This window comes from Anomalospiza imberbis, chromosome 33, assembly GCF_031753505.1.
Source record: "Anomalospiza imberbis isolate Cuckoo-Finch-1a 21T00152 chromosome 33, ASM3175350v1, whole genome shotgun sequence".
Lineage (NCBI taxonomy): Eukaryota > Metazoa > Chordata > Aves > Passeriformes > Viduidae > Anomalospiza > Anomalospiza imberbis.
In genome coordinates this window covers 961,038-985,765 of record NC_089713.1, presented here as the reverse complement: position 1 = coordinate 985,765, position 24,728 = coordinate 961,038, and the positions used below count along the sequence as shown (strand labels likewise).

The following is a 24,728-nucleotide window of genomic DNA, read 5'->3' as shown; positions in this document are numbered from 1 at the left end:
CATGGAATCATGGAGAGCATTGGGACACTCTGGGGCCTCATGGAACCGTGGTGACACCAAGTTGTCTGGGGGTGTTGATCTGCTGGAAGGCAGGAGGGCTCTGCACAGGGACCTGGACAGGCTGGATCCAGGAAACAAATCCAACAAGGTGAGGTTTAACAAGTCCAAGTGCCGGGTCCTGCACTCTTACCACAACAACCCCTGCAGCGCTACAGGCTGGGGACAGAGTGGCTGGACAGAAGCCGGGCAGAAAGGGACCTGCAGGGACTGATGGACAGCAGGCTGGACATGAGCCAGCAGTGTGCCCAGGTGGCCAAGAAGGACAATGGCTCAAGGCCTGGATCAGGAACGGTGGGGCCAGCAGGAGCAGGGCAGTGAAGGTCATTGTGCGGCTGGAGCATGTCCAGAGAAGGGCAACAAGGCAGGTGAGGGGTCTGGAGCACAAGTCCTGTGAGGAGCGGCTGAGGGAGCTGGGGTTGTTTATCCTGGAGAAGAGGAGGCTCAGGGGAGACAAGGCGGTGTCAGGGCACAGGTTGGACTTGATGATCTCCAAGGTCTTTTCCAGCCTTGCTGATTCTGGGATTCTCTGAAACCACCCTTGGAGCAGTTGCAGGAGGAGCCCTGGGCCTCCTCTTCAGAAGCTCCAGCAGCCCAGGTCCCTCAGCTTCTCCTCACAGCCCCAAAGCCCATCCTGTCAGTGCTGCAGAGCCTCTGCAGCCCCTCCTCACTGCCCAGAACAGGCAGCCCCACAGCCAGACACAGCAGCCCAGATGTGCCCCCCTGGCCTGGGCTGCCTCTGGCAAGGGAGCAGCACGAGGCACTGCAGGAGCTGCAGACAATTCCTGCAGCACTTGTGGGATGATCCTGCTCCCCAAGGGACGTTCCCTCGGTGCCCAGTCAGAAACTGGAATGGGGAGTGGGGCCAGAGAGGAAAGGGCAAACAGGGATGGGCTGCTTGCAGGGCAGGGGACAGGGGTGGGCAGTAGGAAGAAATTTGTAGCAGGAAGAGGAAAGAAAGCAAAGGTGAAGCCAAGGAAATGCTCAGGGCAGTCTGGGGGTGGCTGCCAGGCAGCCCTGGCTCTGGGCAACAGCGTCTGCAGTGGGACAGGAAACTCCCAGCTGATGGGAACAAACTTTCTGGCTGACTGCAGCGGCCAGGACAAAGCTGAGTGGTTTCTCTGGTGTCCCCCAGCCCTTCCTGGCCCCAGGGACTGCTGGCATTTGTGCTCCCTCAGGTTCATGTCCCCACAGCAGCAGCATGGGGGTGCTCCCGCCTGCTGTGTACAATGCAAACAGGGGCTCCTGAGCCAGCGCTGCCGTGGCTGTGCCTGCAAGGATGCGGCACCTGTGTGAGCTGGGGGAGAGGCCAGGGCTGCAGAGGGGGGATGTTGTTGGCAGCTCCATCAGGACGCTCTGGGACGCTGCCCTGGGCTGTCCAGCGCATTGGGGTTGGATCAGCCCCTGCTCTGCTGCTCCTTCCCGTCTCCCCCAGGGCCCTTGCAGAGCACCAGCCATGCTGTTTGCCCCCAGCCTGCCCACGGCCAGCCTGGGGCTGCTCACGGGGGTTTTCTGTGCTGAGCATTGGCCTGGCCGTGTTCTTGAGAGAGCCTGGGCAAGGAGCCTGGAGCCCCCAGGCCCTGGCCTGAGGCGTCAGCGCTGCCCCAGCAGTGCCCATGGGCTGTCCCTGCTGCAGCCCCGGCACTGCCACCCCCAGGACTGTGCCCGGCCCCGAGAGCACTCAGGCCCTGCAGCAACACCAGGGCCACCAGGGCAGTGGGGCAGGGCCACGGGAGCAGCACTGGAAACACCAAGAGCTGCTGCTGCTGGGTACAGCTGCTGTGCCAGCACTGATCTGCCCCCAGCTCTGCACACAGACATTGCTGCTGCAGCTCCAGAGAAGGCACCAAAAGGGCATCTCTGCAGAAAACTTTGCTGGGAGATCCTTTAGTTCCTTTAAAGCCACTGAGAGTGCAGCACCTCATTGACACAGTCTGTTTCCACAGGGAAGGTGGAGGGAAACAAAATGAGAAGTGGAAGAAACAATGACATTTCTTTGTGGACAATATGGAAATAGTAAAATAAAGAAAAAGAACTTCCAAAATGAAATCAGCAAGAAGTATCAAAGAGGACTTTTATTAAAAGTGATTTGCAGAAATTGGCCAGCAGTTTAATGTTTCTGAAACCATCCAGTCATCAGTGTCCACACTGCAGCCTTGAGCTTCTTGTTCCTCAGGCTGTAGATGAGGGGGTTCAGGGCTGGAGGCACCACCGAGTACAGAACTGACAGGGCCAGATCCAGGGATGGCGAGGAGATGGAGGGGGGCTTCAGGTAGGCAAACATAATAGTGCTGATGAACAGGGAGACCACGGCCAGGTGAGGGAGGCAGGTGGAAAAGGCTTTGTGCCGTCCTTTCTCAGAGGGGATCCTCAGCACAGCCCTGAAGATCTGCACATAGGAGAAAACAATGAACACAAAACAGCCAAGTCCTAAACAGGCACTAAAAGCAAGGAGCACAAGTTCCGTGAGGTTTGACTGTGAGCAGGAGAGCTTGAGGATCTGTGGGATTTCACAGAAGAACTGGCCCAGGGCATTGCCATGGCACAGGGGCAGGGAAAATGTATTGGCCGTGTGCAGCAGAGCATTGAGAAAGGCACTGGCCCAGGCAGCTGCTGCCATGTGGGCACAAGCTCTGCTGCCCAGGAGGGTCCCGTAGTGCAGGGGTTTGCAGATGGACACGTAGCGGTCGTAGCACATGATGGTCAGGAGGAAAAGCTCTGCTCCCATGAAGAAGATAAGCAGAAACACCTGAGCAGCACATCCTGTGTAGGAGATGGTGCTGGTGTCCCAGAGGGAATTGTGCATGGCTTTGGGGACAGTGGTGCAGATGGAGCCCAGGTCGCTGAGGGCCAGGTTGAGCAGGAAGAAGAACATGGGTGTGTGCAGGTGGTGGCCGCAGGCTACGGCGCTGATGATGAGGCCGTTGCCCAGGAGGGCAGCCAGGGAGATGCCCAGGAAGAGGCAGAAGTGCAGGAGCTGCAGCTGCCGCGTGTCTGCCAGTGCCAGCAGGAGGAAGTGGCTGATGGAGCTGCTGTTGGACATTGGCTGTGGCTGCACATGGGGACCTTTTCATGGGGAAAGGACAGAGAAGAGTTAGAGGAGATACCTGTAACCAAAACCAAAGCCATTTCCCATACACCCTCCTCTGTATCACACACAGACACTCTTCTGTGTTTAAGAGTTTAGAGGTTTTCATTTTAAGTTCCCCCATGTCTCTCCTGGTATTCTTGGATATCAGAAACACTCAACATTCCTGCCTCCCTCTGGTAGAACAGAGTTCCCTGAGGGAAGATTATGAGTGGAGACTGAGGGGAGATGGTCTGTCATTTCATTCTCTTTGGAGTTTCTCTGGGCTTTCACTTTTTCAAATGAAGGATGTTCACACTCTCATGTTTCTTTTAAAAACACTACGGTGCTACTGAGAGCAGATGGATCCAGCACAGCCCAGCTCCACATTTGTAGCCAAGGACTCACGTTGCTCAGTTCACCAACCCAGCTGCATTTTCAGTGTCAGAACACCTCTGCCTTTCTCCATCAATCTTATAACTCAGAGATGCTCTAGGACAGGTTTGCATCCTGGATTGGAGCTCCCAGCTTGGACTGAAATCTCAGGGAGACTTCCAGGTGTCCTTCTGATGGCACTGGATGCAGGGAGATGCAGCTCCTTCCCTGGCTGCACTGACAGCATTGCCCAGAGCCGGGCACTGGGGACAGCTGTGTCACCCTGAGCCAGCTGTGCCCCCTCCCAGAGCCCCCAGTGCCGGGCAGCTGCTCCCAGCCCTGTGCTCTGCAGAGGGAACTGGGCCCGGGGCTGCAGAGCTGCCCCACGGCTCTGCTGCAGCTCTGCCTGCACAGGAGGGGCTGCACGCCTTGGAGCCCTGGCCCTGAGGGCAGAGGCTTGGCTGGGGGGACAGGAGGGAGGGGGCTTGTTCAGAGGGAGGGGCTGCACTGGAGGGGATCCCCTGGACATCTCTAAACTCTCCCTGCCACAGCATTTCTGGGTTTTGCTTTCTCTCCTTCCCTGATCTTCTCTCTGCTTCCTGGGGATTTTCCTCCTGCAGGTGTTTCCCTGTGCCTGAGCTCTCCCTGCCAGCACTCACAGAGCCCAAATCTCTGTGCACTCTCCTTGGCCTGACAGAACCCTGCCTGTTTGCAGGGCACTGGCTGGGGGCAGGTTCTGTTTGCAGCTTGGAGAAAGGACAGCTCAGACTGATCCTGATGGCTCCAGCAGAGGTGATGCTGGTGCTGTCCATGGGAGAGTGGCTGCAAGCACATTAGGGATCTTCTGTGAACCTATTGATCACTAAAAATAACAGTTTGGATGTCTCAGGCACTTGTCAGAATTCATAATCAATACTTCATAATAATCCTTTAATATTTATACCTCCATCCCTGCCATTCTCCAATAGTAGGAAACAGAATAAAAAGCCTTTGGTAATTTCCTCATTTTTATCAAAATGCTTGTCCTGGAAACATTCTATGACTGATCAGAACCCCTTAGCATGTCAGAGTTTCATGAGCACTTTACCTCCCCTGCACCAGAAACACTCAGAGTTGTACTCACATGGTCTGTGGGCATTGGGATGTTCCAGCTGTAGGAGATCACTCCAGGAGCTGCAGCAGCATTGTCCTGCAGCCAGAGGTTCCTGTGCCAAGGGCTGCCAGTGATTCTGCCCCAGGCACTTCTCAGCACCTTCTCAGCCCTGACTGATGGAAGCTCTCTGTGCCTCTGTGCTGTGCCCGGGCTGGCTGCAGGCACTGCCCCAGCCCTACTGGGCTGGGAGAAGAGCTGCTCATCCAGAGAAATGTGCTTTTGAAGCTCTCCTTGGTTGCCAGGATCACCCTCTGTGCCAGGAGCCTGGCCCAGCTCAGCAGCACAGACACAGCACAAGGACTTTAATGACCCTCTGGGGCTTTGTGCTCAGGCCCTGAACATCAGGCCCTGAGAGGGAGCTGCAGAAACCTCTCCAGAGCTCCAAGTCAGAATCCAGCTCCAAAGTTTTTCTGACTTTTAATGGGTCCCACTGAGGGACATGACTGAGAAAGTGTCCCCAGGCCCCAGGCAGAGCAGAGAACTGGAGGCACTGATGACAGGTGGGGACAAAGAGAAGCCAAGTCCTGGTGCCCTGGGGCACAGCAGGGTCTGTGCCACCAAGGGCTGTCAGGAGACACCTTGTCCTGAGGCACTGGGGCCTCCTGGCACAGCCCCAGCCAGGCTGGGCACTGTCAGCCCCTTGTCCTGCCCTCAGCATCCCCCCCTAGCCCACATCCCAGTGGCCTCAAGGATCTGCTGGAAGGAGTCCCTGGGGAGCCTTGCTCAGGAATGGCCCTGGGGGCTCCTTCATGCTCCCAGGGACTGCAGGTTTTTCAAAGCACTTTGGCTTTGGCTTTTGCCTTGCAGTCTCTGAGAGCTTTGTGCAATCATGGCCTCCAATTATCTGCTGTAATTAGTCCCTGGAGAGGCTTTGTCAGGAACAACACTCAGTGGGGCTCATGAATGCTTCAAGGTACTTCAGTTCTTTTAAGGTACTTGGTGTTTCCCTTTTGATCCAGACTCTGTGAGAGGTTGGTGCAATCATGGCCCCAATTATCTGCTTTAACGAGTCCCTTGAGAGCTTTGTACTGACACTCAGGGGGGCTCATTGATGCATTGAGATACTCAAGGAGTTTAAGATGCTTTGGGTTTTGCTTTCCACACTGAGTGCCTGAGAGTTTTTTTGTGCAATCCTAGCCTCCAGTTCTCTCCTCCAAGGAGTCCATAAGGAGCCTGTGTTGGGGATGGACCTCAGTGGGTCCCATTTATGCTTTGAGACACTTTGGTTTTTTTTCTGACTTTGACTCCTGGACAGGTTTGTGCAATCTCCTCTCAGGCCCTGAAGTTCAAGGGCTCAGCTCCAGATGCATCACATGGCTCAAGAGGATCAAGCAAGTCCTGATAAATCATGGCTCTGCCTTGATTTTCCTCTGCTCTAATGCAGTTCATCTGGAAGGTTTCCTTTTACACTTATGGAGAAATATTTCAAAGAACTTCTAAGAAATATGTATTCCTATTTTAAAGAGTGTCTTTATTACTGTTCTCTTTTGAGAAGAGCTGATTGCTGCATTCTATGATTGATATTGATGTAGGGCCACTCCTAAGGAGGTCTGGCCAGGTCAGAGAAGTTTTACCTTGAGGTCTGACCCAGTGTGGACAACCTTGCCCCACATTCCCCAACCCCATATGAGAATCATTTTTCACTTTCAATAATTTAAATGATTTACTAAGACCTTGTCAAAATACAACAGAAGAGTGAATAAAGAATAAATACAGTTTCTGGAGCAAAGGATTCAGTCACCATGTGCTCATCTACAAAATGGATGTTCTGTCTTTTATACCTCCAGCCCCTCCCAAAATCATGTCAATCCACTCCTCCTTCGCTGTCCAGTGGTGGAGATCACTTTCTCACAGCTTGATTGGAGCTCAGGTGCTGCCATAGCAACAAGCCGACCCTCCCAAATGCCCTGACTACTGAGGGCATCCTGTGATTACAATGCAAGGGGGAAGGGAAAGATAACTATCCACCTACACAACTTCTCTTAACATATACTTAATATTTACCCCTTAATTGTGAGAGTCAACCATAGGATTACCCATCTATAACAAACCCCCATGTTCTTTTTCTATATGTCATTTTGCTTGAACATTTAATTAAAATTTTTCTCTCTCTTGAATGAGTCATACTAGCATCTGTTGATGTGGGCAAGGACAGTGGGAACAGGAGAAAAATCTCAGGTTTTCCTTAGACACTCTTATTTGGAATGGACAAAAGGGCCTAACAGAGGTCCAGGATGGCTTTGACTCCTATCTATCATGCCTCTGTGGTTGCTACCCATAGTCATTGTATCTTAGGGGTCCAGAGGCCAGCTCAGTCTCGCCCTCCAGTCCCTGTTGTATTCAAAGACAGTTGGGGAATGACAGTGGTCCGATATGACCTTTTGTCCCTACCTTACCATGCCTACGGGGTTGCTATCCACAGCAGGGCTATGCCATCTTCTTGGAAGCAGACAAAGGGGTCTTGCCCTCCTCCTTTTGTCTTATTTTCTTAAAGAAGCTGCCCCATTACCTCTTACGGTCCCTTGTGTACTTCCCCTCAACAGGTGCTGGTAATTCTCACCCATTAAAACAGGAAGACAGTTCTCAAACTGGCTGGTGGAAGCTTGACTTTGGGCATCTTGGTGTTTTTCTGGTTGTCTTTCAGTCTCTGCCTGAGAGTCAATCTCGTTTCAAGTGGCCTGGATGTTGCAGTCCACTCATTGTGTTTTTCCTACTGGGCCTTTAACTCTGTTGGCATGAGTCCATCTGTGGGCATGAGTCCATCCCCACTCTGCAGTTCACACGGCTGATTCGGTGGTGAGCAGTTCCTGAATGGGACCTTCCCACTGAGGAGTTAAAGGCTGATCTCTCCATGACTTGATCATTACTTGATCAAATCCTCAGAATTAATATTATGGATTCTGAAATCCAGGGTGGCTGTTTGAGGAATTGCCCCTTTATGTCTTAGCCCTTCTAAGGTTTCTGCTATAGACATAACATATTTCTTGGCATTGGCTTCCCCTTCCTCATAGGTGGCAACCCTCTGGGGTGAGGTCAAAAAGGGTAACCCAAATGTCATTTCATAGGGTGACACCCCCAGATCTGACTGGGGTTGAGTTCTAAGTCTTAATAAGGACAAAGGGAGACATTTCATCCATGACATTTGGGTTTCAATCATTAGCTTATCTAGAGCTCTTTCAAGAGTTTGATTCATCCTCTCAGTGTGACCAGAACTCTGTGGATGCCATGGAGTGTGTAATTCCCATTTACTCCCAGGGTTTGAACAACATTTTGCAATATTTTAGAGATGAAATGAGTTCCTTGGTGTCATGATCCACTTGTGTGGGGTGTTGTGATGGTTCTTTTCACCAATCCCAAACGTGCAAAAAGGCAAACAACAAGGGACTATTAGGTAATCCCAACAAATGCACCTTTATTAGGGGCCAAAACAGTAAATGCGATAGTGGGGATCAAAAAGGAGATAAAAGGATAGAGAGAGAGAAAAGAGGGGGATGGGAATAGCTACCAACACAGGCGAGATCCTCACTGGTCCGGACGATGGGGATCCGTCTGGTTGTGTCGGGGAAGTCTTCAAAGTTCTGGTCCACTCAGGGGTTCAGTTATACTCCACGGAGGAAAAAAGGGGGGAACATGCAGGACAATGAAAGTCTGTTGCAATTGCTGCAGGGGAACAGGTGAGTCCACTGAAACCACCGAAGCAGGACAAACACAATGAAGAATAAGTCCATTGGAATTACTGAAGGGAAACAGGTCATGTCATTAGTGGTTTCCCCACTCTCTGTGGTAGGGGTCTCAGTCTCAGTCCTTAGAAGGAGGGTTTTCCATCTCTGTCCGTCTGTCAAAGTGGTAACGGGGCAGATGAGAGGTCTTCAGTGAGAGACCACTAGGGTCACCCCAAAGTTCATTCGGCTTCAGGAGGAGAGTGGGCAAAGATACACCAGGCCGTTCCTTGCTGTGTTCATGCCGGGTCCTTGCCGATTCCTTGTCGATTCCTTGCCAGGCCTTGTTCGGAACAGCTAACGTAACGGTGCAGCAGCTGCACCTGCACTGCTGCTCTCTCCAAGCCGGTACTGTAGTGGGGAAGGGGGTTTCTCCTCGTGGCAATAGGTAGGCAAAAGTGGGGGCTTCAGACGGCCTCTTACACTTGGTCTGAATCAATCCTGTTCACCATCCCATATCGGGGAATGAATGATTCTAGAAGTGTTTTACTCACAACATTGGCATTGGCTTTAACCGTGGGTACCGCCTCTGCCCAATGAGTCAGGTCACCTACTATCACTAGTAAAAACTTCCACCGTTGTACCTGGGGAAGCTCGGTAAAGTCTACTTGGATGTTTTGAAAGGGCTGTAAGGCTAGTTCTCGCCCTCCCCTGGTGTTTTCCTCATGACCTTCTCATTTACTTGTTGGCATATCTCACACCTTTCAATTACCTGCTTAGCTATTCCAAAAATTCCTATGCAGGCCCAGTCCCTTAGAAATTGATCACTTAGCGCTTGTGTACCCCAATGTGTTGTCCCATGTTTGCCTTCTAGCATTTTCCTGGCAAGGGGTTTATTCAACATTTGCCTCCCATCTGCTAATCTCCACTTCCCTTTGTTATCTTTCTTGGCTCCTGTTTTGAGGAATTCTTTCTCTTCTATCTCACTGAATACGGGGACTTCTTCCATTTCTCTCATGGGGGTTAATGCTATCATTAGTTTTTCTGTTCCTGGTTCGGATGAATTCTTAGCATCTAAATCTGCTAAATGGTTCCCTCGTGCTTCTTGAGTCACCCCTTTTTTATGTCTTTTAACATATACTGCTGCCACTTCTTCTGGCAATTGTAAGGTTTCTAACACTTCTAAAATAAGTTTTTAGTTCCTTTCCCCTTGAATTTAATAGCCCACTCTCTTCCCAAATTTTTCCAAAGGTATGCAGTACTCCAAAAGCATATTTTGAGTCTGTATATATAGTTTCTCTTTTCTGTGTTAATATTTCCAGAGCTCACTTTAGGGCATACAACTCACATGCTTGGGCTGACCAGTTGGAAGGTAACTTTCCTTTTTCCAGGGCCACTAACTCCTCATCTGCTATAGCCTACCCCAATACCCTGTGCCCTGGATTACCCGTGAAAATCCGTCAATGTACAATCGTTTTCCACCGTGGAGTGGTTGATCTGTTAGGTCCTCTCTTACTTTATTAGATACTTTATAACTTCTAGGCAATTATATATTAATTCCTCACCTGGTTTTCCATCTAAAGGTAGGCAGGGTTGAGTTGGTTACTCACAACTAGCTCTAAACCATTATCTATTAAGATGGCTTCATATTTTAGTACTTGGGAATCAGTGAGCCATTTCTCAGCCTTTTAGCTGAGGATACTCCTTACTTAGTGTGGGGTATATATTTTCAGTTTTCCTCCAAAGGTTAATTTTTTGCTTTCTTCTACAAGTGGGGTGCTCGCTGCCACCGCCTGAATGCAGGTTGGCCACCCCCAGCTGACAGGGTCTTGCAGTTTTGATAAATAGGCCACTGGTTTCCTGGATCCTCCCCGGTCCTGGGCTAACACTCCATGTGCTGCCCCTTTTTCTATATCCACAAACAGATAGAAGGGTTTGTCTAAGGCAGGAAGACTCAGTGCTGCTGCACTGACTAATTTTTGCTTTAAAGCTTCAAAATTTGCTGGTTGTCTTCTTCCCACCTAATCTCTTCTTCTACTAACTTTTCATACAAGAACCTGATGACCTGCGTGTATCCTTCAATCCATAGCCTGCAATATCCCAACAGGCCTAAAAACCTTCTGACTTCTCTCTTAGTTTTTGGCCATGGGAGTGAGGCTATCCCTGCAATTCTCTCAGGGTTCAACCGCCAGCTCCCTTGACAAATCACATGTCCTAGGCATTTTACTTCCCTCCCTACAAATTGGAGTTTCCCTTTTGATACTCAAAGTCCTTGGTCCCCCCAAAAATTTACCAGTGCTGTGGTGGATTCTCGAACTTTGAGATACCTTGAGGGGAGCCCAGTGCTCCTTGCTCCCCTGTGCTGACACGTGAGTGTTTTTCTGGTTTCGGGATGGCCCTGGCTGTGTGAGGGGTGTTACGTGGACACGAGACAGCCGGTCCTGTCCCGCTGGGTCCCAGCAGTGCCTCACAGCAGTCCTGCATCCACGTCAGGATGCCGGCCAAGAGAGGTCCTGGAAGCTGAGGCAGCTGATTTTAAGCTTTTGCAGGTGCCTACAGGCCAAGGCCAACGGTGTTCCCTCAGGATACAGCAGTCCTGAGGGGTCTCCCTCATTCAAACAAATCAGCTGACAAATGCATTGTCAGCCAAAAGCCCTTTTATTGACCTGGCAGGAGGGCAGGGGTCTGCACTCCACTAAAGTATTTCTCAGCCACATATAAATTTCAGTGGGTTGATGTAGGAGTTGTATCAAAATCACCATCCATCTTTACACTGCTGAGGTGATTCCATAGGCAGGCGGTTGGAAATGCATTGTGTCAGATTCCCATACTTGAAGCTGATGTCCAGGCCCTGGCCAGGAGCGGTCTCGATGCCCCAAAGCAGCACAAAGTCTTCCTCAGGGCTTCCCTGCACAGGGCTGATTCCACACTTGCCCTTAGTTCTTCTGGTAGACTGTGTCTAAAGCTTTTTGTCAGGTCACTCTCATGTCAAGTTAGGCCTGCCAGGTTTTTGTTATGCTAACTGGTGCTAAGTACTTAGGCATGTCTGTGCTAATTACTTGTTTACTCATGTGAATTGCTTGTGCTTACTTATGTCAAACCAAGGCCTTGTTCCATCCCCAAAGGTGCCTGAGGCCACCCGCTCCTTGTGGCACCAGTTGCTTTTCTGTGGAATGTTCTACCTCCCCAAGGGTAAAGAGGGAGCTGCAGAAAGAGCTTGCCAGGCTGCTCTCCATCCTTTCCCAGCACTCCTGGTGAAGTGGAGAAGTCCGAGCTGAGCGCAAAGGTGCAAATGGAGCAGCCGTGCACAGGAAGGCTCGGTGGGAAGGATGATCCAGGATCCATAGGCCTGGCAGCCTGAGCGTGCTCCAGGGGAAGGCCTTGGAGCAGATCCTCCTGAGTGCCATCCCACGGCACCTGCAGGGAACCAGGGCGTCTGCTGGAGGGTGGGAAAGCTCTGCGGAGGGACGGGGACAGCTGGGGCTCCTGGCGGGGTGTTGAGGGCTTCTGTGCAGGAGTTTGGGGGGCTGGTGTTGGTGGGGTGTTGGAGAAGGAGTTGTCTGGAAGGTGAGAGGTCTAGGCTGGAATTTGAGTCAGTTTGAAGGCAGCATCTGTGCTTTGGCACAGCTTTGGTTAGGGAGGGCAGAAGGAATATCTGTGACTTTTCCTCTTCATGGTCCTGATTCTCCTGCAGGGAACAAGAGGGGAGAGCTGTACTTTACTGGCCACTCAGATCTCTGTACCAGGGGGAGGATTAGCCCTTTTGCCATCTACTCATTTCTTTGAGCTACTTTTCTACCACTGAGTGGACTTTGATTTCTTGAGAACTTTTATTTCTTAAGATAATTAGGATATGATCATCCATTCATAGAAAACCAAAGAATGGCCCTTGGTTTTTCCCTTTTTTTTGTGTAGTGCTCTGTTCTGTAAAGTGACCCTCCGTGGATGAGGTTAAGGCAAATGAGTTGCTGCTTTGAGATGGGAAGCAAAATTCCAACTCTTCACCTCCTCAGGCCATCCCAATTAATTTGGGAAGTTTGCAACTTTTTGGAACTGCTTGAGTTGAGCAATGGGAAATAAAGCTTTCTTGAATTGAGGATTCTTACTTGCCAGATTCTTCTGTGCCTTCGCCACTAAGGTGTTTTGTGCTGAAGGCAATAACTTCAATGAGAAAATAATTTCAGCATGGAGTAAGAGATTCTGACAGAGAACAAGTGTTGCCAGCGTTGCTCCAGGTGCTCCTGCCAACAGCCCCTGCAGGCAGGAGCGCAGCCCCCAATGCACGTGGGCTTTGGCTCCCTCTGGCACAGAAGCCCCCCACGGGCACAGGTCTCTGGGGCAGGAGACAGGCACCGGTGCTGCCAGGGCTTGGGGGGTGGCAGGTCTGCTTGGACAGGGACCCTGCCACACCTGCTGATGTCAGCGCTCCCCGGGCCCCAGGGGTCAGAGCAGCATTCGTGCCCTGGCCCACACGTTCCTTGTCTGTGTCACACCCGCGGGTTTAGGATGGCCACCAGCCGGGACGTGTCCCAAGGAGGCCGTGCCAGCTTCTGTGAAGGCCCCGTGCCCTTCCCAGCACGGCTGCATCGGCAGCCCTGGGGGCTCCTTCTGCTGCCCTGAGCCTGCAGAGCAGGGCAGCGTTTGCTGATGGTTTGAGCCGTTCCTAAAGATCCTGTCGGGCTGTCTTAGACACTTGGGGTGAGGGATTCCTTCCAATCTGATCCACTTTGGGTGGGCTGGGGGCAGCCCCAGGGCAGGGGGCAGTGTGTGCAGGGGCCCTTTGTGACACGGTGCAGCACGGTCACCGTGGCATGGAACAGGACAGTGTGTCCAAGGGCCCTTTGTGACATGGGGTGACATAGGAGCTGGCGGTGACAAGACCACGCCACAGTGCTCGGAGCACGCGACGGGACAGGACGGGACAGAGCGGTGCCGTGAGGAGCCCCCGCACAGCGCACTCGTTCGTGTCTGACCCGGAGCTTTTCCGAGGTGTTATTCCTGCAGCTGACCTCAAGGCCAGACCACAGGACTTGGTGACCCATGGCCTTTCTGAGGCTTCTCTCCTGCAGGTGTCCTCAAGGGCAGACTGTGGGACTTGGTGCCCTGGAGGCATCTCCCATCCCTGCCACCGGTGCCCTCGAGGCCAGACCACAATCCTTGACAGGAGTCTCCTGTCCTTGTGGCAGGAGCCCTCAAGACCAGAGTGCAGGACTTGCTGTCCTGTAGCCTTCCTGAGGCTTCTCTCTTGAAGGTGCCTTCCAGGCATGACTGCAGGCCTTGCTGACTCAGAGCTTTTCCGAGGCATCTCTCCTGCGAGTAGCCACAAATCCAGTCACTGACATGGAGCAGTGACCCCCGAGAGTGCCCCAGCTGGCCTGGGTGGAGGAGAGGAAGAAGGCCCTGGAGCTGGCCCTGCACAGGAGACCTGTGCTGCCCTGCTGGATATGCTCGTAGAGGAGGGGTTTTCCAATCCAAAGCAAGTAAGCAGCCTGTGGCCAGGGTTTGATCCTCCCAGGAATTGCTTGGCCTCCCAAGCCATGCCTACTGGTCACTGGAAGCCTTTGAGGCCATGGCAGTGTGGTGGGAAGGGAAGCACTTCTCTGGGGAAGCTGGGGACATTCCTCCCTCTGGCAGCTTTCCAAGTCTCCCCATGACTTCTCCAGGTGCCTGCCATGGTGAGGTACATCCACCAGTGGCTCATGGCCAGTCAGTTTGCTGAGCACAGGCTGAACAGGGCCCTGCTGGATCTCACCGAAGAACAGCCTGCTGATGTAGTAATGTGTCCTGGTTTGGGGCAAATTTGGGAGAAAACCTTCAGAAGGAGCCCCAAGAAAGCAAACCCCCACAGCCCCTTGCTCACTTGGCTCAGGAAGAATTTCCCCAGAGAGTAGTGGAAACAACCTTTTTATTGAGCAGGCAAAGCACTCCCCAGCACAAAAAAATGAACAACACCAGATGACAAAAAGTCTTTCTACGCTCTGAAGAGGTGACAAATTCAGAAAGTCTCTGCTGGGAGTGGTTGCCCAGTTATCAGTCTCCGGCACTGGGGGTGGCTGCTGCAGGTCACAAAATGCTGGCTCTCGATGTCTCTTGGTGTTTCCCATGTCCCAGTCCTGAGCAGGTTCAAATGGTATTCAGGAAAGGGAAAGAAAAAAAACAATCCAGGGAAAAAATTGGATTGCCTAGCTAAACTAACTAATAAGCAAAAGCAAGGGCAAAAGCAAAAAGCAGGAGCAAGAGCAAAGCAAAAGCAAGCAAGCCAGCAAGCCAGCAAGAAAGCCAGCAAGCCCTAGCCTCTCCTAGACACAGACTTTGGGGAGAGGTGAGCTGGCTGATAACAAGACAAAAAAAACCTTCACTTTTCGGAGCCAGTCCTGAAGGCACAGAACATAACATCAAGCGTAAACAGAACACACGATTGGGGATGCAAGCACCATAACGTCACCCTAGGACATTCCACCCCTTATCTCCGAATCGTCAACATACTACCAAACGTCATGTAAAAACTTCATCAGGTAAAAACTTCCATCTTTCACTTACTCAGACACATTTCCTTCCATCTCTCTTGCTCAAACCTTTGACACACATTTCCTTCTATATCACTTGCACAAACCTTCGACACTTATACATTTCCTTCTGTCTCATGTCGGTGTGGTTTAATGTAAAGACAGTGGCAGTAACATCCAACAGTGATATTTGCATATGAGATCTCCCTGAGGTACACATCGAGTTCTTCCATATTTCTGCATTATTCACCATGTACAACCCGATCCCTGAGCAAAGACAATCCCACGAATACGTTTGTCTGTACTCGAGGCAGAATTGATCCACACTGTCTTCCCTAACAAACCTCTGATATGTGCCACTGGGATTTTATCTACCTGGATCGGAACAGCATATAAAAAGGAGCAGTTCCAAACATATGGCACATTATGCCAATCAGCCTTCTGATGAGCCTGTGACATTTCTTGCTCAACAGTGACACTGCAGTGCTGGCCACCAGGCCGGCTTGCCAAGGGAGGCTTCTGGCCATGACCTGCAAGAAGCTGCTGCTGCCAAGGTGCCTTTGGTGCCTCAGGCTCTCCCTGGCACAGCTCCCAGCATGGCACTCTGCCCTTGTGCCCGAGGCCTTCCCTGTGCTGGGGCTGGCCTGGGGCTTTTCCTGCAGCGGGACCTGCCCTGCTCCTGGCACAGGAAAGGCAGTTCCTGCTGGAGCAGGAGGCTCTGCCTGCGGTGGGCTCAAACCACTCCAGCAAGGCCCTGGTGACGTCAGAATTGCTTCCTAGAGCAGAATAGTCTATAATTGGTATAGCTCCTATATTGAGGAGTAAATAACTATTTTTTAAATTTTATTCTGTGTTGTAAATAGACCGTTTTATCTAATAATGATCAGAATCAATCATAGCTGTATTTATACAGATTTATCTGGTATTACATCATTAATCTTTTGGGACAAATTGCATTAAGGTTCAATTCCACCTGTCCAATCTGCAGGGTCGGGATGGGATCCAGGCGCTGCCAGTCTCTTCTATTAGAAGGAATTCTAGAAGTCTGGGGGTCCTGCAGGGGTTTGAGGATCTATGGTGGCTGTTGGGGGACATTTCTCCACCTCATGACTCAGCAGGAGTTTCTCCAGTAAGGAAATAAAGCTTTTGCCTGAAGCTCCCACTCTGCCCATGACAGGAACCCCTGAGTGTCTGTGACATCCCGGCTCTTTGGCAGCCTGGGGACTCCTGGGATGTCACCGTGGAGCCCCCGTGAGTGCCTGTGACAGATCGGTGCCTTTGCAGCCAAAGAACCCCTGGGATGTCACCATGGGATGGCTGTGACTGCCTCTGACCACACGTCTCTTTACCATCCCCAGAAACCCCTGGGAGGTCTCCATGGAGCCCCTGTCTCTGCCTGTGACATTCCAGCTCTTGAGGATCTTGGAGACTCTTGGAAAGTCCCCATGGAACCCCTCTGAGTGCCTGTGACAAATTTGATCCTTAGCAGGCAACCATCACCAGGACTCCCTGTTGCTGTGGTCAGTTTCCATGGCAACCATCACCAGCCCCTGTTGCTATGGTCAGTTTCCATGGCAACCATCACCAGCCCTTGTTGCTATGGTCATTTGCCATGGCAACCATCCCCAGCCCCTGTTGCTATGGTCTGTCCCTGGGCAGCTCCATGGAGACCCCATGCCAGGGGTGGACACCAGCTCAGGCCTGGAGCCCAAGCCCGTTGCCCGTTGCCATGGCAACCATTGGCAGTCCCATCCCCAGGGCCATGGGATCCCAGAAGCACAGAACTGGCTGAGCTGGGAGGGACCCATCAGGATCCTCGAGTCCAACTGCTGGCCCTGCACAGGACACCCCAACAATGCCAGCCTGGGCCTGGCAGCGGTGTCCAAACGCTGCTGGAGCTCAGAGAGCCCTGGAGCTGTGACCCTTCCCTGGGGAGCCTGGGCAGTGCCCCAGCAGCCTCTGGCCAAAAACCTTTTCCTGAGATCCAACCTCAGCCTGCCCCGACTCAGCTGCAGCCATTCCCTCCAGTCCTGTCCCTGGGCACCAGAGTGAAGAGGTTCCCACAGCCCCAGCCAGGGGCTGCTGCCATGGTCACCAGGGCTGGGACCAGCTGGAATGCTCGGTTTCCAAGGGCCGGGGTTTAGGAGTGGGATTCCCCAGTTTCCTGCTCCTGCTACAACCACACTGCCCCTCGCTGCCCTCCTGCCTCCCATGGAAAGCACAAAAGGCAAAGATCCCGGGCTGGGAGGAGAACAATTTACTGGGAACAGCAACGAGACAAGGAACAAACAGGACCAGAAATAATACTGATAACAGAAGGGATAAGAAAAATTATTTACAGGGAAAACTACATCACAACTGACTGGCTCTTCCTGGCCATGTATTTCCTTTAGCCTGGAAAGGACACCCTTCTCCTCAGGGACACAAAGAGAGAGAGAGAGTCCCTTTCCTGCCCCTGGCAATGACCTGTGGTGGGAGTGAATGTGATGACAGGGCCATGGCCAGACCCTCATGTTCTTTGATCCCACACCATGTCATTGGCAGGGGCAGGAAAAGGGAAAGATCTCTTCCCAGCATGGATCACAGGGAACATGGATCACCAGAGCTCTTCCCCAACATGGGTTCTCCCATGGGGGATGGAGCTGGAGCAGTGCACGAAGCTCTTCCTGCAGCTAGGGCATTTGCAGGGCTTTCCTTACTGGTGCCTCCGTTGGTGTCTGGTCAAGTGAGAGCTCCTGGAGAAGTTCTTCCCACACTGGGGACACGTGTAGGGCCTCTCCCTGGTGTGGATGTGCTGGTGCCTGATGAGATGGGAGTTTTGCTTCAAGCCCTTCCTGCAGTGGGGGCAGCGGAAGGGCCTCTCCCCAGTGTGAATCCGCTGGTGCTTGAGAAGAATGGATCTGGTCTGAAAGCTCTTCTGACAGTTGGGACATTCGTAGGGCCTCTCCCCAGTGTGGATCATTTGGTGGATGATCAGTTGGGACTTCTGGCTGAAGCCCTTCCCACATTCCCCACATTTGTATGGCCTTTCTCCAGTGTGGATCGTCTGGTGGCTGATCAAGTGGGACCTTCGGCTAAAGCTCTTCCCACATTCCCCACACTCGTATGGCCTTTCCCCAGTGTGGATCCTCTGGTGGCGGATCAAGTGGGACCTTAAGCTAAAGCTCTTCCCACATTCCCCACACTCGTAGGGCCTCTCCCCACTGTGGATGTGTTGGTGGATGACAAGGGCAGAGCTGCAGCTGAAGCCCTTCCCACATTCCCCACATTTGTATGGCCTTTCCCCGGTGTGGATCCTCTGGTGGCGGATCAAGTGGGACCTTAGGCTGAAACTCTTCCCACATTGCCCACACTCGTAGGGCCTCTCCCCAGTGTGGATGCGTTGATGGATGATGAGGTTGGATCTGTAGCTGAAGCCCTTCCCACACTCCCCACACTCATAGGGCCATTCCCCGGTGTGGATCATCTGGTGGCAGATCAGGCTGTTGCTCTTCCTGAAGCTCTTCCCACACTGCAAGCACTTGTAGGGCTTCTCCCCACCCTGAAGCTTATCATGGACCACCAGCTCCAAGATCTGGCTGAAGCTCTGTCCACCTTCCTGGCACAGGGTGGGTCTTTCCTCCTCAGAGCACCCTGGGCTGGGTTTGCAGCCCCTCCTCCTGTGGGATCTCCAGGGCTTTTCCTCCCCGTTGGATTCCTGCGTCATGGAGCTGCTCAAAACGGCCTCTGCCAGGAGGTTCTGCCGTGGGGATTTGTCCTTCCTGGTCTCCATCCTCAGCTCCTTGTCTGGGGGAGGAAGGACAAGGAGAGGATGGGATTTGCCTCCGTGCCATAGGGAAGGGGAAGGAGATCCCCCCAGTGCGTCCCCGGCAAGACGACGTTGGCAGAGAGGTTGTCCTGTAGTTGGGGGCCATGCTGTGCTGGGAGATGGAGCAGGAGAGAGGGGGAAAGGGGCAGTGACTTCCTCCTCACCTGCCTGGGTTTCCAGGGGCTCCTTCCCCTTCCTCGTAGCCTTCTCCTCCATTTCGCAATGGTTTGGAGAAGGAAAATTCTGTTTTGGGAGGAAAACAAGGGATGAGCACATTGAGCCTTGTACTGGTTTGAAGGCAAACCAGGAGGAGAGTCTAAGCCAGAATTACAATTTAATAAAAAAAAATCAATATCAAGGCAATGATACAGAAACACTGGCTTAATCTGACAGAGTCAGGATTTAACCTGACACCCCGTTGGTCAGGGAGGTGGTAGCCGTCTGATGAAATGGAGGTTCCAGCCCTGTTGGAGTGATGAATGTGATTCTGTCAAAGCAGTGAGCCTGCAGAAGGGATCACCTGATGGGTCTTGCTCTGAAGGTCCAGTGGTGGTTACGGAGCTCTTGTCCTCTGGGAATCCAGTAGGCAAGGTGGTCCTGGTGTTGCAAGGGTGAGATTATATCCAGGTAGGAATGCTTGGTTCCTCCCCCTGGGCGGAGCATCCCACAATGGGATGATGTAATTTTATCAGTCCTGCAGTGGCACTCAATGGCCCATTAACAGAAGATAGCCCCTGGAGGGCGTTATCAGGGCTGAGCCATGGAAGAGATAAAGAACACTGCCCCACCTGTTTATCACAGTTCATGAAGATGGTGACTGAAAACATACTTTGGGTTACATTGCACCCTGAAACAGTGAGGCAATCCCTGCTCGGGGTGGGGGGTGAACACCACCCCCTTTCCCAAACTGGCTCAGGTGTAAAACCCCCACCCTGGGAAGGCCACGCACACAGGGGACAATGTCACACTTGCCCCAGCTCAGGGGAGGTCTCTGTCCCTGTCACTCCCTTGCTCTCCCCCCTTTTCTCTTTCTTCCATCTCTCCCTCTACCTCACATTTACTGTTCAATAAAATCCACTTGGGATTTGGTCTCGTTAGCACCTTAATTGGGGCAGAGGCACCTCTCTAACAAATTTTTAACCAGATTGAGACATTATTTTGGTGCAGTGAGTTCAGGGCGCTGTTGTCTGATCCCAAGTGCCTTTGACAACAGCATGGTTTCCTCCTCTCAGGCGGTTATGGTTCTTTCTGGAGGAACTCTTGGAAACTTTAATGCAGGTTCTTCAGTGTGACTTTTGGGAGAACTTATGAGGAAAATGGCTGCTGTGGGTGGCCAGTGTAAAGAAAATATTTTGTCGTCCTTCCTAGAAAAGTTTGTTAAAATCACTGGAGGAAAGGGAGCAAATGATACCAGCAAGACTGACAAGGATCATTCAGCACAAGGTGAGGAACACAAGGCTGCACGAAGTCGTACAAGAAGCCCAGCTCAAATAGCTAAATTCCCCAATAAGTCCCAAATTCACAGGCTTGGGGGCTTTGCCAAATGAGTTAGTTAGATATGATAGTTAGAGAAAGTAGCATGTACTTTTAGTATCCTCTTTTATATAGTATATTAATGCATTATAGCATAATTATAATAAAGAAATCATTCAGCCTTCTGAACTGGAGTTAGACATCTTCATTCTTCCTATTGGGTTTGCCTGCATCTACAACAGCCAAATGTGAGAATCATTTTTCTCTTCGTCCCTGTCACCTTTGTGACAGGCAGACTGAGCTTTCCCTTCCCTTTATTAATCTGTATTGGGCCGAATTTCCACTTTTCTTTTATTGGAACCTCCCAGTAGCTGAGCTGGAGCTGTGCAGGAACCAATGAAATTTGGAATTGCCACAGAATTGCTTCTATTGTCGGTTTGTTCATGTTTGGGATTTGTTTGCATTTCCATCACAAGTGACTTGTGGGAATATCAAATATTCATCAAAGTATTTTATGCAGAGTTAAGTTTGATTTCTGCTGAGATTATTTTGTCTGGTGCCGAAGGGATGCTCCAGGGCAGTCTGTGCCTCTCGCCCTGGAGGATGCTTGGGAGGAGCTTGGGGGGGTTGTCCCTGTCCCTTTTACCCCAGGCCATTCCCCAAGGTCTGTCCCTGTCACCCAAAGCCATTCCCCAGGGGGTGTCCCTCTCTCACCTCAGACCATTCCCCAGGGGGTGTCCCTGTCCCTGTCACCCCAGGCCATTCTCCAGGGGGTCTCCATTGTTCTCACCCCAGGGAATGTCTGGGGGGGTCTCCCTCCCTCTCACCCTGTGCCAGGAGTTGCTTGGGGCAGTCTCTGTCCCTCTCAGCCCTGGGAGTGCTCGGGGGTCTTTGTCCCCTTGCCCTGGGGGATGCTCAGGGGGTCTCCATCCCTCTGGCCTCAGGGAATGCTTGTGCAGGGCTGGGGACCAGGGGCTCTGTGTCCCTCTCACCTCTGAGGGTGCTCAGGGCGGGGGGGGGCTCTCCAACATTCTCATCCCTGGGGGAGGTGGGGGTTTCTCTGCCCCTCTCAGCCCTGGTGTGACCCTGCCCAAATGTCATCAGGGTCAGAGGGACAGAGACATCCCCAAACACCCAGAAAGGCTGAACCTGGGATTTGATTTGGGATGAGGATTTAGGAAGAGGGTGGAATTTGGGCTGGGTTTGGAGTTGGGACTGAGATTTGGATTAGAGCTGGGATTGGGGTTAAGGCTAGTCATGGGATTGGCTTTAGGGCTGGGGTTGGGATTGGGTCTGAGGCTAGATAATTCTGCCTCTGGGATGAGATTAAATACAGAACTGTGAGTGTGTCTAAATGTGGAGTGAGATTGAGAGCAGGATCAGGGTCAGGTTTGGGACTGAGCGCACTCAGAGTGGAACAGGCAGGATGTCACTGCAGGATGTCCCTGGAATCGTCCCAGCCCTCCTCAGGCACCTCCAAACATGGGGGGCAGCTGGGTTCTCCAAGATCCAGGTGCTCCCACACTGCCCCTCAATACCAGGCGAGCATTCCCTGCGGGCAGCCCTGAATGTGACCCTTGGGGCTCTGGGATCAGCCTTCACATCCCTGTGGGAGCAGGTGCAGACATGATGAGAGATTTTTCCCCTGCCTCTTTCCTGAGGAAGGGTGAAGCCCAGCTGTCCTTTCCTTCTGGTGCCTTCTACTCTCCTCAGCTGAGGATGGCAAACTCCCCACGGGCAGGAAGGTCCCTGTTCCCTGTTTCTTTGTGACTGCTGCGTGGAACATCCATTCAGAATGAAGAACGTTCTGACAGCCCTGCTGAATGACAGCGGGAGGAGATTTGTGAGAAAGGGAGGAAATTGTATTTTGATTGGAAATACAAGTCACAAAATTATTTCTTTCCATCCCATTCCTTTTCAGTCAGTTGCAGTTCTGTTTTCAGAGTGCCACCTTCTCAGTGTTTGTGTCCTCTTTTCTCTCCTGCCTCTCTTTGCCTGCTCTGTGTCTCTCTCAGTGTCTCCCTTGATCCAGGGCAGCTCCCACCAAAGGCCCTGCCCTGATTTCATTCCTAATCCATGAGCTACAACAACTATGGGTGAAGTTATGAAGGCTGGCAGTGAAATGTCACTGTAGGATCTTGCTCCACTTGGCTTCTGGCTCCTTGTTAAGAGCTTTGCCTTCAAGGGCAGGAACATCTTTTCCTGGCTGGGAACTGGAATTCCAGCCCCTGGGAGTGTGTACCGTGGATCCCAGAGGGGCATTCCCGAGGCTCCCAGGGTGCTGCTCCTGCAGTGGCTCCCAAAGAGCCGTGTCACATCAGGGAGAATCTCAAAATCTTGGTTATCTCAGGGGTCTTTTATAGTCCTCTGTGGAAGGGGGGGATGGGGAGAAGACAATGAATGTCCATTGAAGCCACCAAAGGGGAACAGGTCATGTTATCAGCAGTGAGCGAGAGCCATTGTCTTCTTGGTCCATCGACCACACCTGGGCAAACATCTCACATTGATCAGGCCAGCCCTCCTCCCTGTGGTAGGGGTCTGAGTCTCAGTCTTTGGGAGGGGCTTCAATCTCTGTCCGTCACAGTGGTCATGAGGCAGATGAGGGGTCTTCCGTGGGAGATCACCAGAGTTACCCCAGAAAGTTCATTTGGCCAAGAGGTGGGAAAATTCGTGGGTTGAGCAGGTATTGTGAAGCAGGTGTAAGCAGGTAGAACAAGCCGCTCCTTGCCAGGCCCTGCTCAAAGCAGTGGTCCGTGGTGGCACAGCAAATACACCTGCAAAAATAATCATCCACCTCTCCAAGCCAGAACTCCGATCGGGGTCTCCAGGATCTCAGTCTCTGCCATTGTGGCAAACGTGAGGCAAAAATGAGGGGAACTTGGGACCGTCTCTTACACAGGGGCGTGCATGCCCTTTGAAGGGGAAGGATCCCCACGTGTCCAGCGCTGCAATAAACACACAGTCTCTACAGCTCCGTACGGGATTTGTGGGATCGATTTTTCATCCACGTTTCAGCAGCGGAGCTAGCAGTATTTTATCTAGGCTGGCAAGCTACTAATGATTCAAAGCAGCACATTTCACCTAAATACACATGGATTTCTACCCTGTTAAATTTACCCTGTAAAATAGCCTGTTTCAACTCCCGAGCGCCCCCAGGGCTGAGAGGGACAGAGACTCCCTTGAGCACTCCCCTGGCACAGGGGTGAGAGGTAGGGAGACCCTCCCAGGCATTCCCTGGGGTGAGAACGATGGAGAGATGGAGACCCCCTGGGGAATGGCCTGGGGTGAGAGGGACAGGGACACCCCTTGGGGAATGGCCTGGGGTGACAGGGACAGGGACAACCCCCCAAGCTCCTCCCAAGCATCTGCCAGGACAAGAGGCACAGACTGCCCTGGAGCATCCCCTGGGCACCGGACAAAATAATCTCAGCAGAAATCAAACTTAACTCTGCATAAAATACTTTGATGAATATTTGATATTCCCACAAGTCACTTGTGATGGAAATGCAAACAAATCCCAAAAATGAGCAAACCGACAATAGAAGCAATTCTGTGGCAATTCCAAATTTCATCGTTTCCTGCACAGCTCCAGCTCTGCTGCTGGCAGGTTCTGATAAAAGTGAAAATTTGGCCCAATACAGATTATTAAAAGGAAGGGAAAGCTCTGTGTAGCTGTCACAATGGTGACAGGGATGAAGAAAAAAATTATTCTCACATTTGGCAAAGCCCACAAGCCTGTGAATTTGGGAGTTATTTGGGAATTTAGCTACTTGAGCTGGGTTTCTTCTAGTGAAACATAAACTTTAAGGGATTTAGAGATTTTAGAGGAGCTAAGATTTTAGTTAGAGATAAGCCTTACTAGAGTTAATTAAAACAAATGAGTAGGCCTTGATGAAGTTAAGAGTTAGTAGTTAACTAATAATTGATTGCTTGTCAACACGATGTTTAGTTAGCTGGGTTTATAATGAAGAATATAGAAACTGACAAATAGCTTTTAGGAACATAAGACAGTTGTGGGCCTCCTCTGTTCTGAAACCAATTGAAGACAGGGAATGGGAGCTCTACCAAGGTTCATTTGTCCTATTTGCATTGAAAAGGTAGAAAGGTCAGAATGAGGAAGACTTCATTTACTTCCTCATTTTGGGACCCCTCCCCATGAAAGGGACCACTGACCCTTTTCAAGGAACAAACTACACATGCTTAATAGCTTTGGAAATGATTAGCATACAAAGTGAGGAATGGGATGCACCAAAATTATGAATATGTATTTGCATTTTGGGTATTCAATACTTGTATGGATAAAAGGACTCTGTAATCATTTGAAAGGTGCAGTGTGTATTTGAGAGCTATCCTGCACGCTGCCTGGCATCGTAATAAACATACACTTTCTTACTTTAAACTGTTAGATAGTTTTTGCCCGTCACAGTTGGATATCAGTACTACATCAATATCCATATTTCTTTAATAAATCACTAGGACTTTTGACAGCCTTGTGTTCCTCACCTTGTGGTGAATGATCCTTATCAGTCTTGCTGGTATCATTTGCTCCCTTTCCTCCAGTGATTTTAACAAACTTTTCTAGGGAGGACAACAAAATATTTTCTTTACACTGGCCACCCACAACAGCCAT

The 24,728-nt window shown here is 51.4% G+C and overlaps 2 protein-coding genes across 2 annotated transcripts in view; one reads left to right on the top strand and one right to left on the bottom strand.

The window, feature by feature from the left end:
• The window catches only part of LOC137463965 (zinc finger protein 208-like), a 1,270,300-nt gene that overhangs the window by 376,775 nt on the left and 868,797 nt on the right, over positions 1 to 24,728 (top strand). The window lies entirely within an intron of this gene.
• Positions 1 to 24,728, bottom strand: part of LOC137463966 (zinc finger protein 271-like) — a 1,077,684-nt gene that overhangs the window by 385,217 nt on the left and 667,739 nt on the right. Inside the window, exon 6 of the mRNA XM_068175307.1 lies at positions 17,524 to 18,431. Coding sequence (XP_068031408.1) covers positions 17,524 to 18,431 — 908 coding nt within the window. The remainder of the gene's footprint in view (positions 1 to 17,523; positions 18,432 to 24,728) is intronic.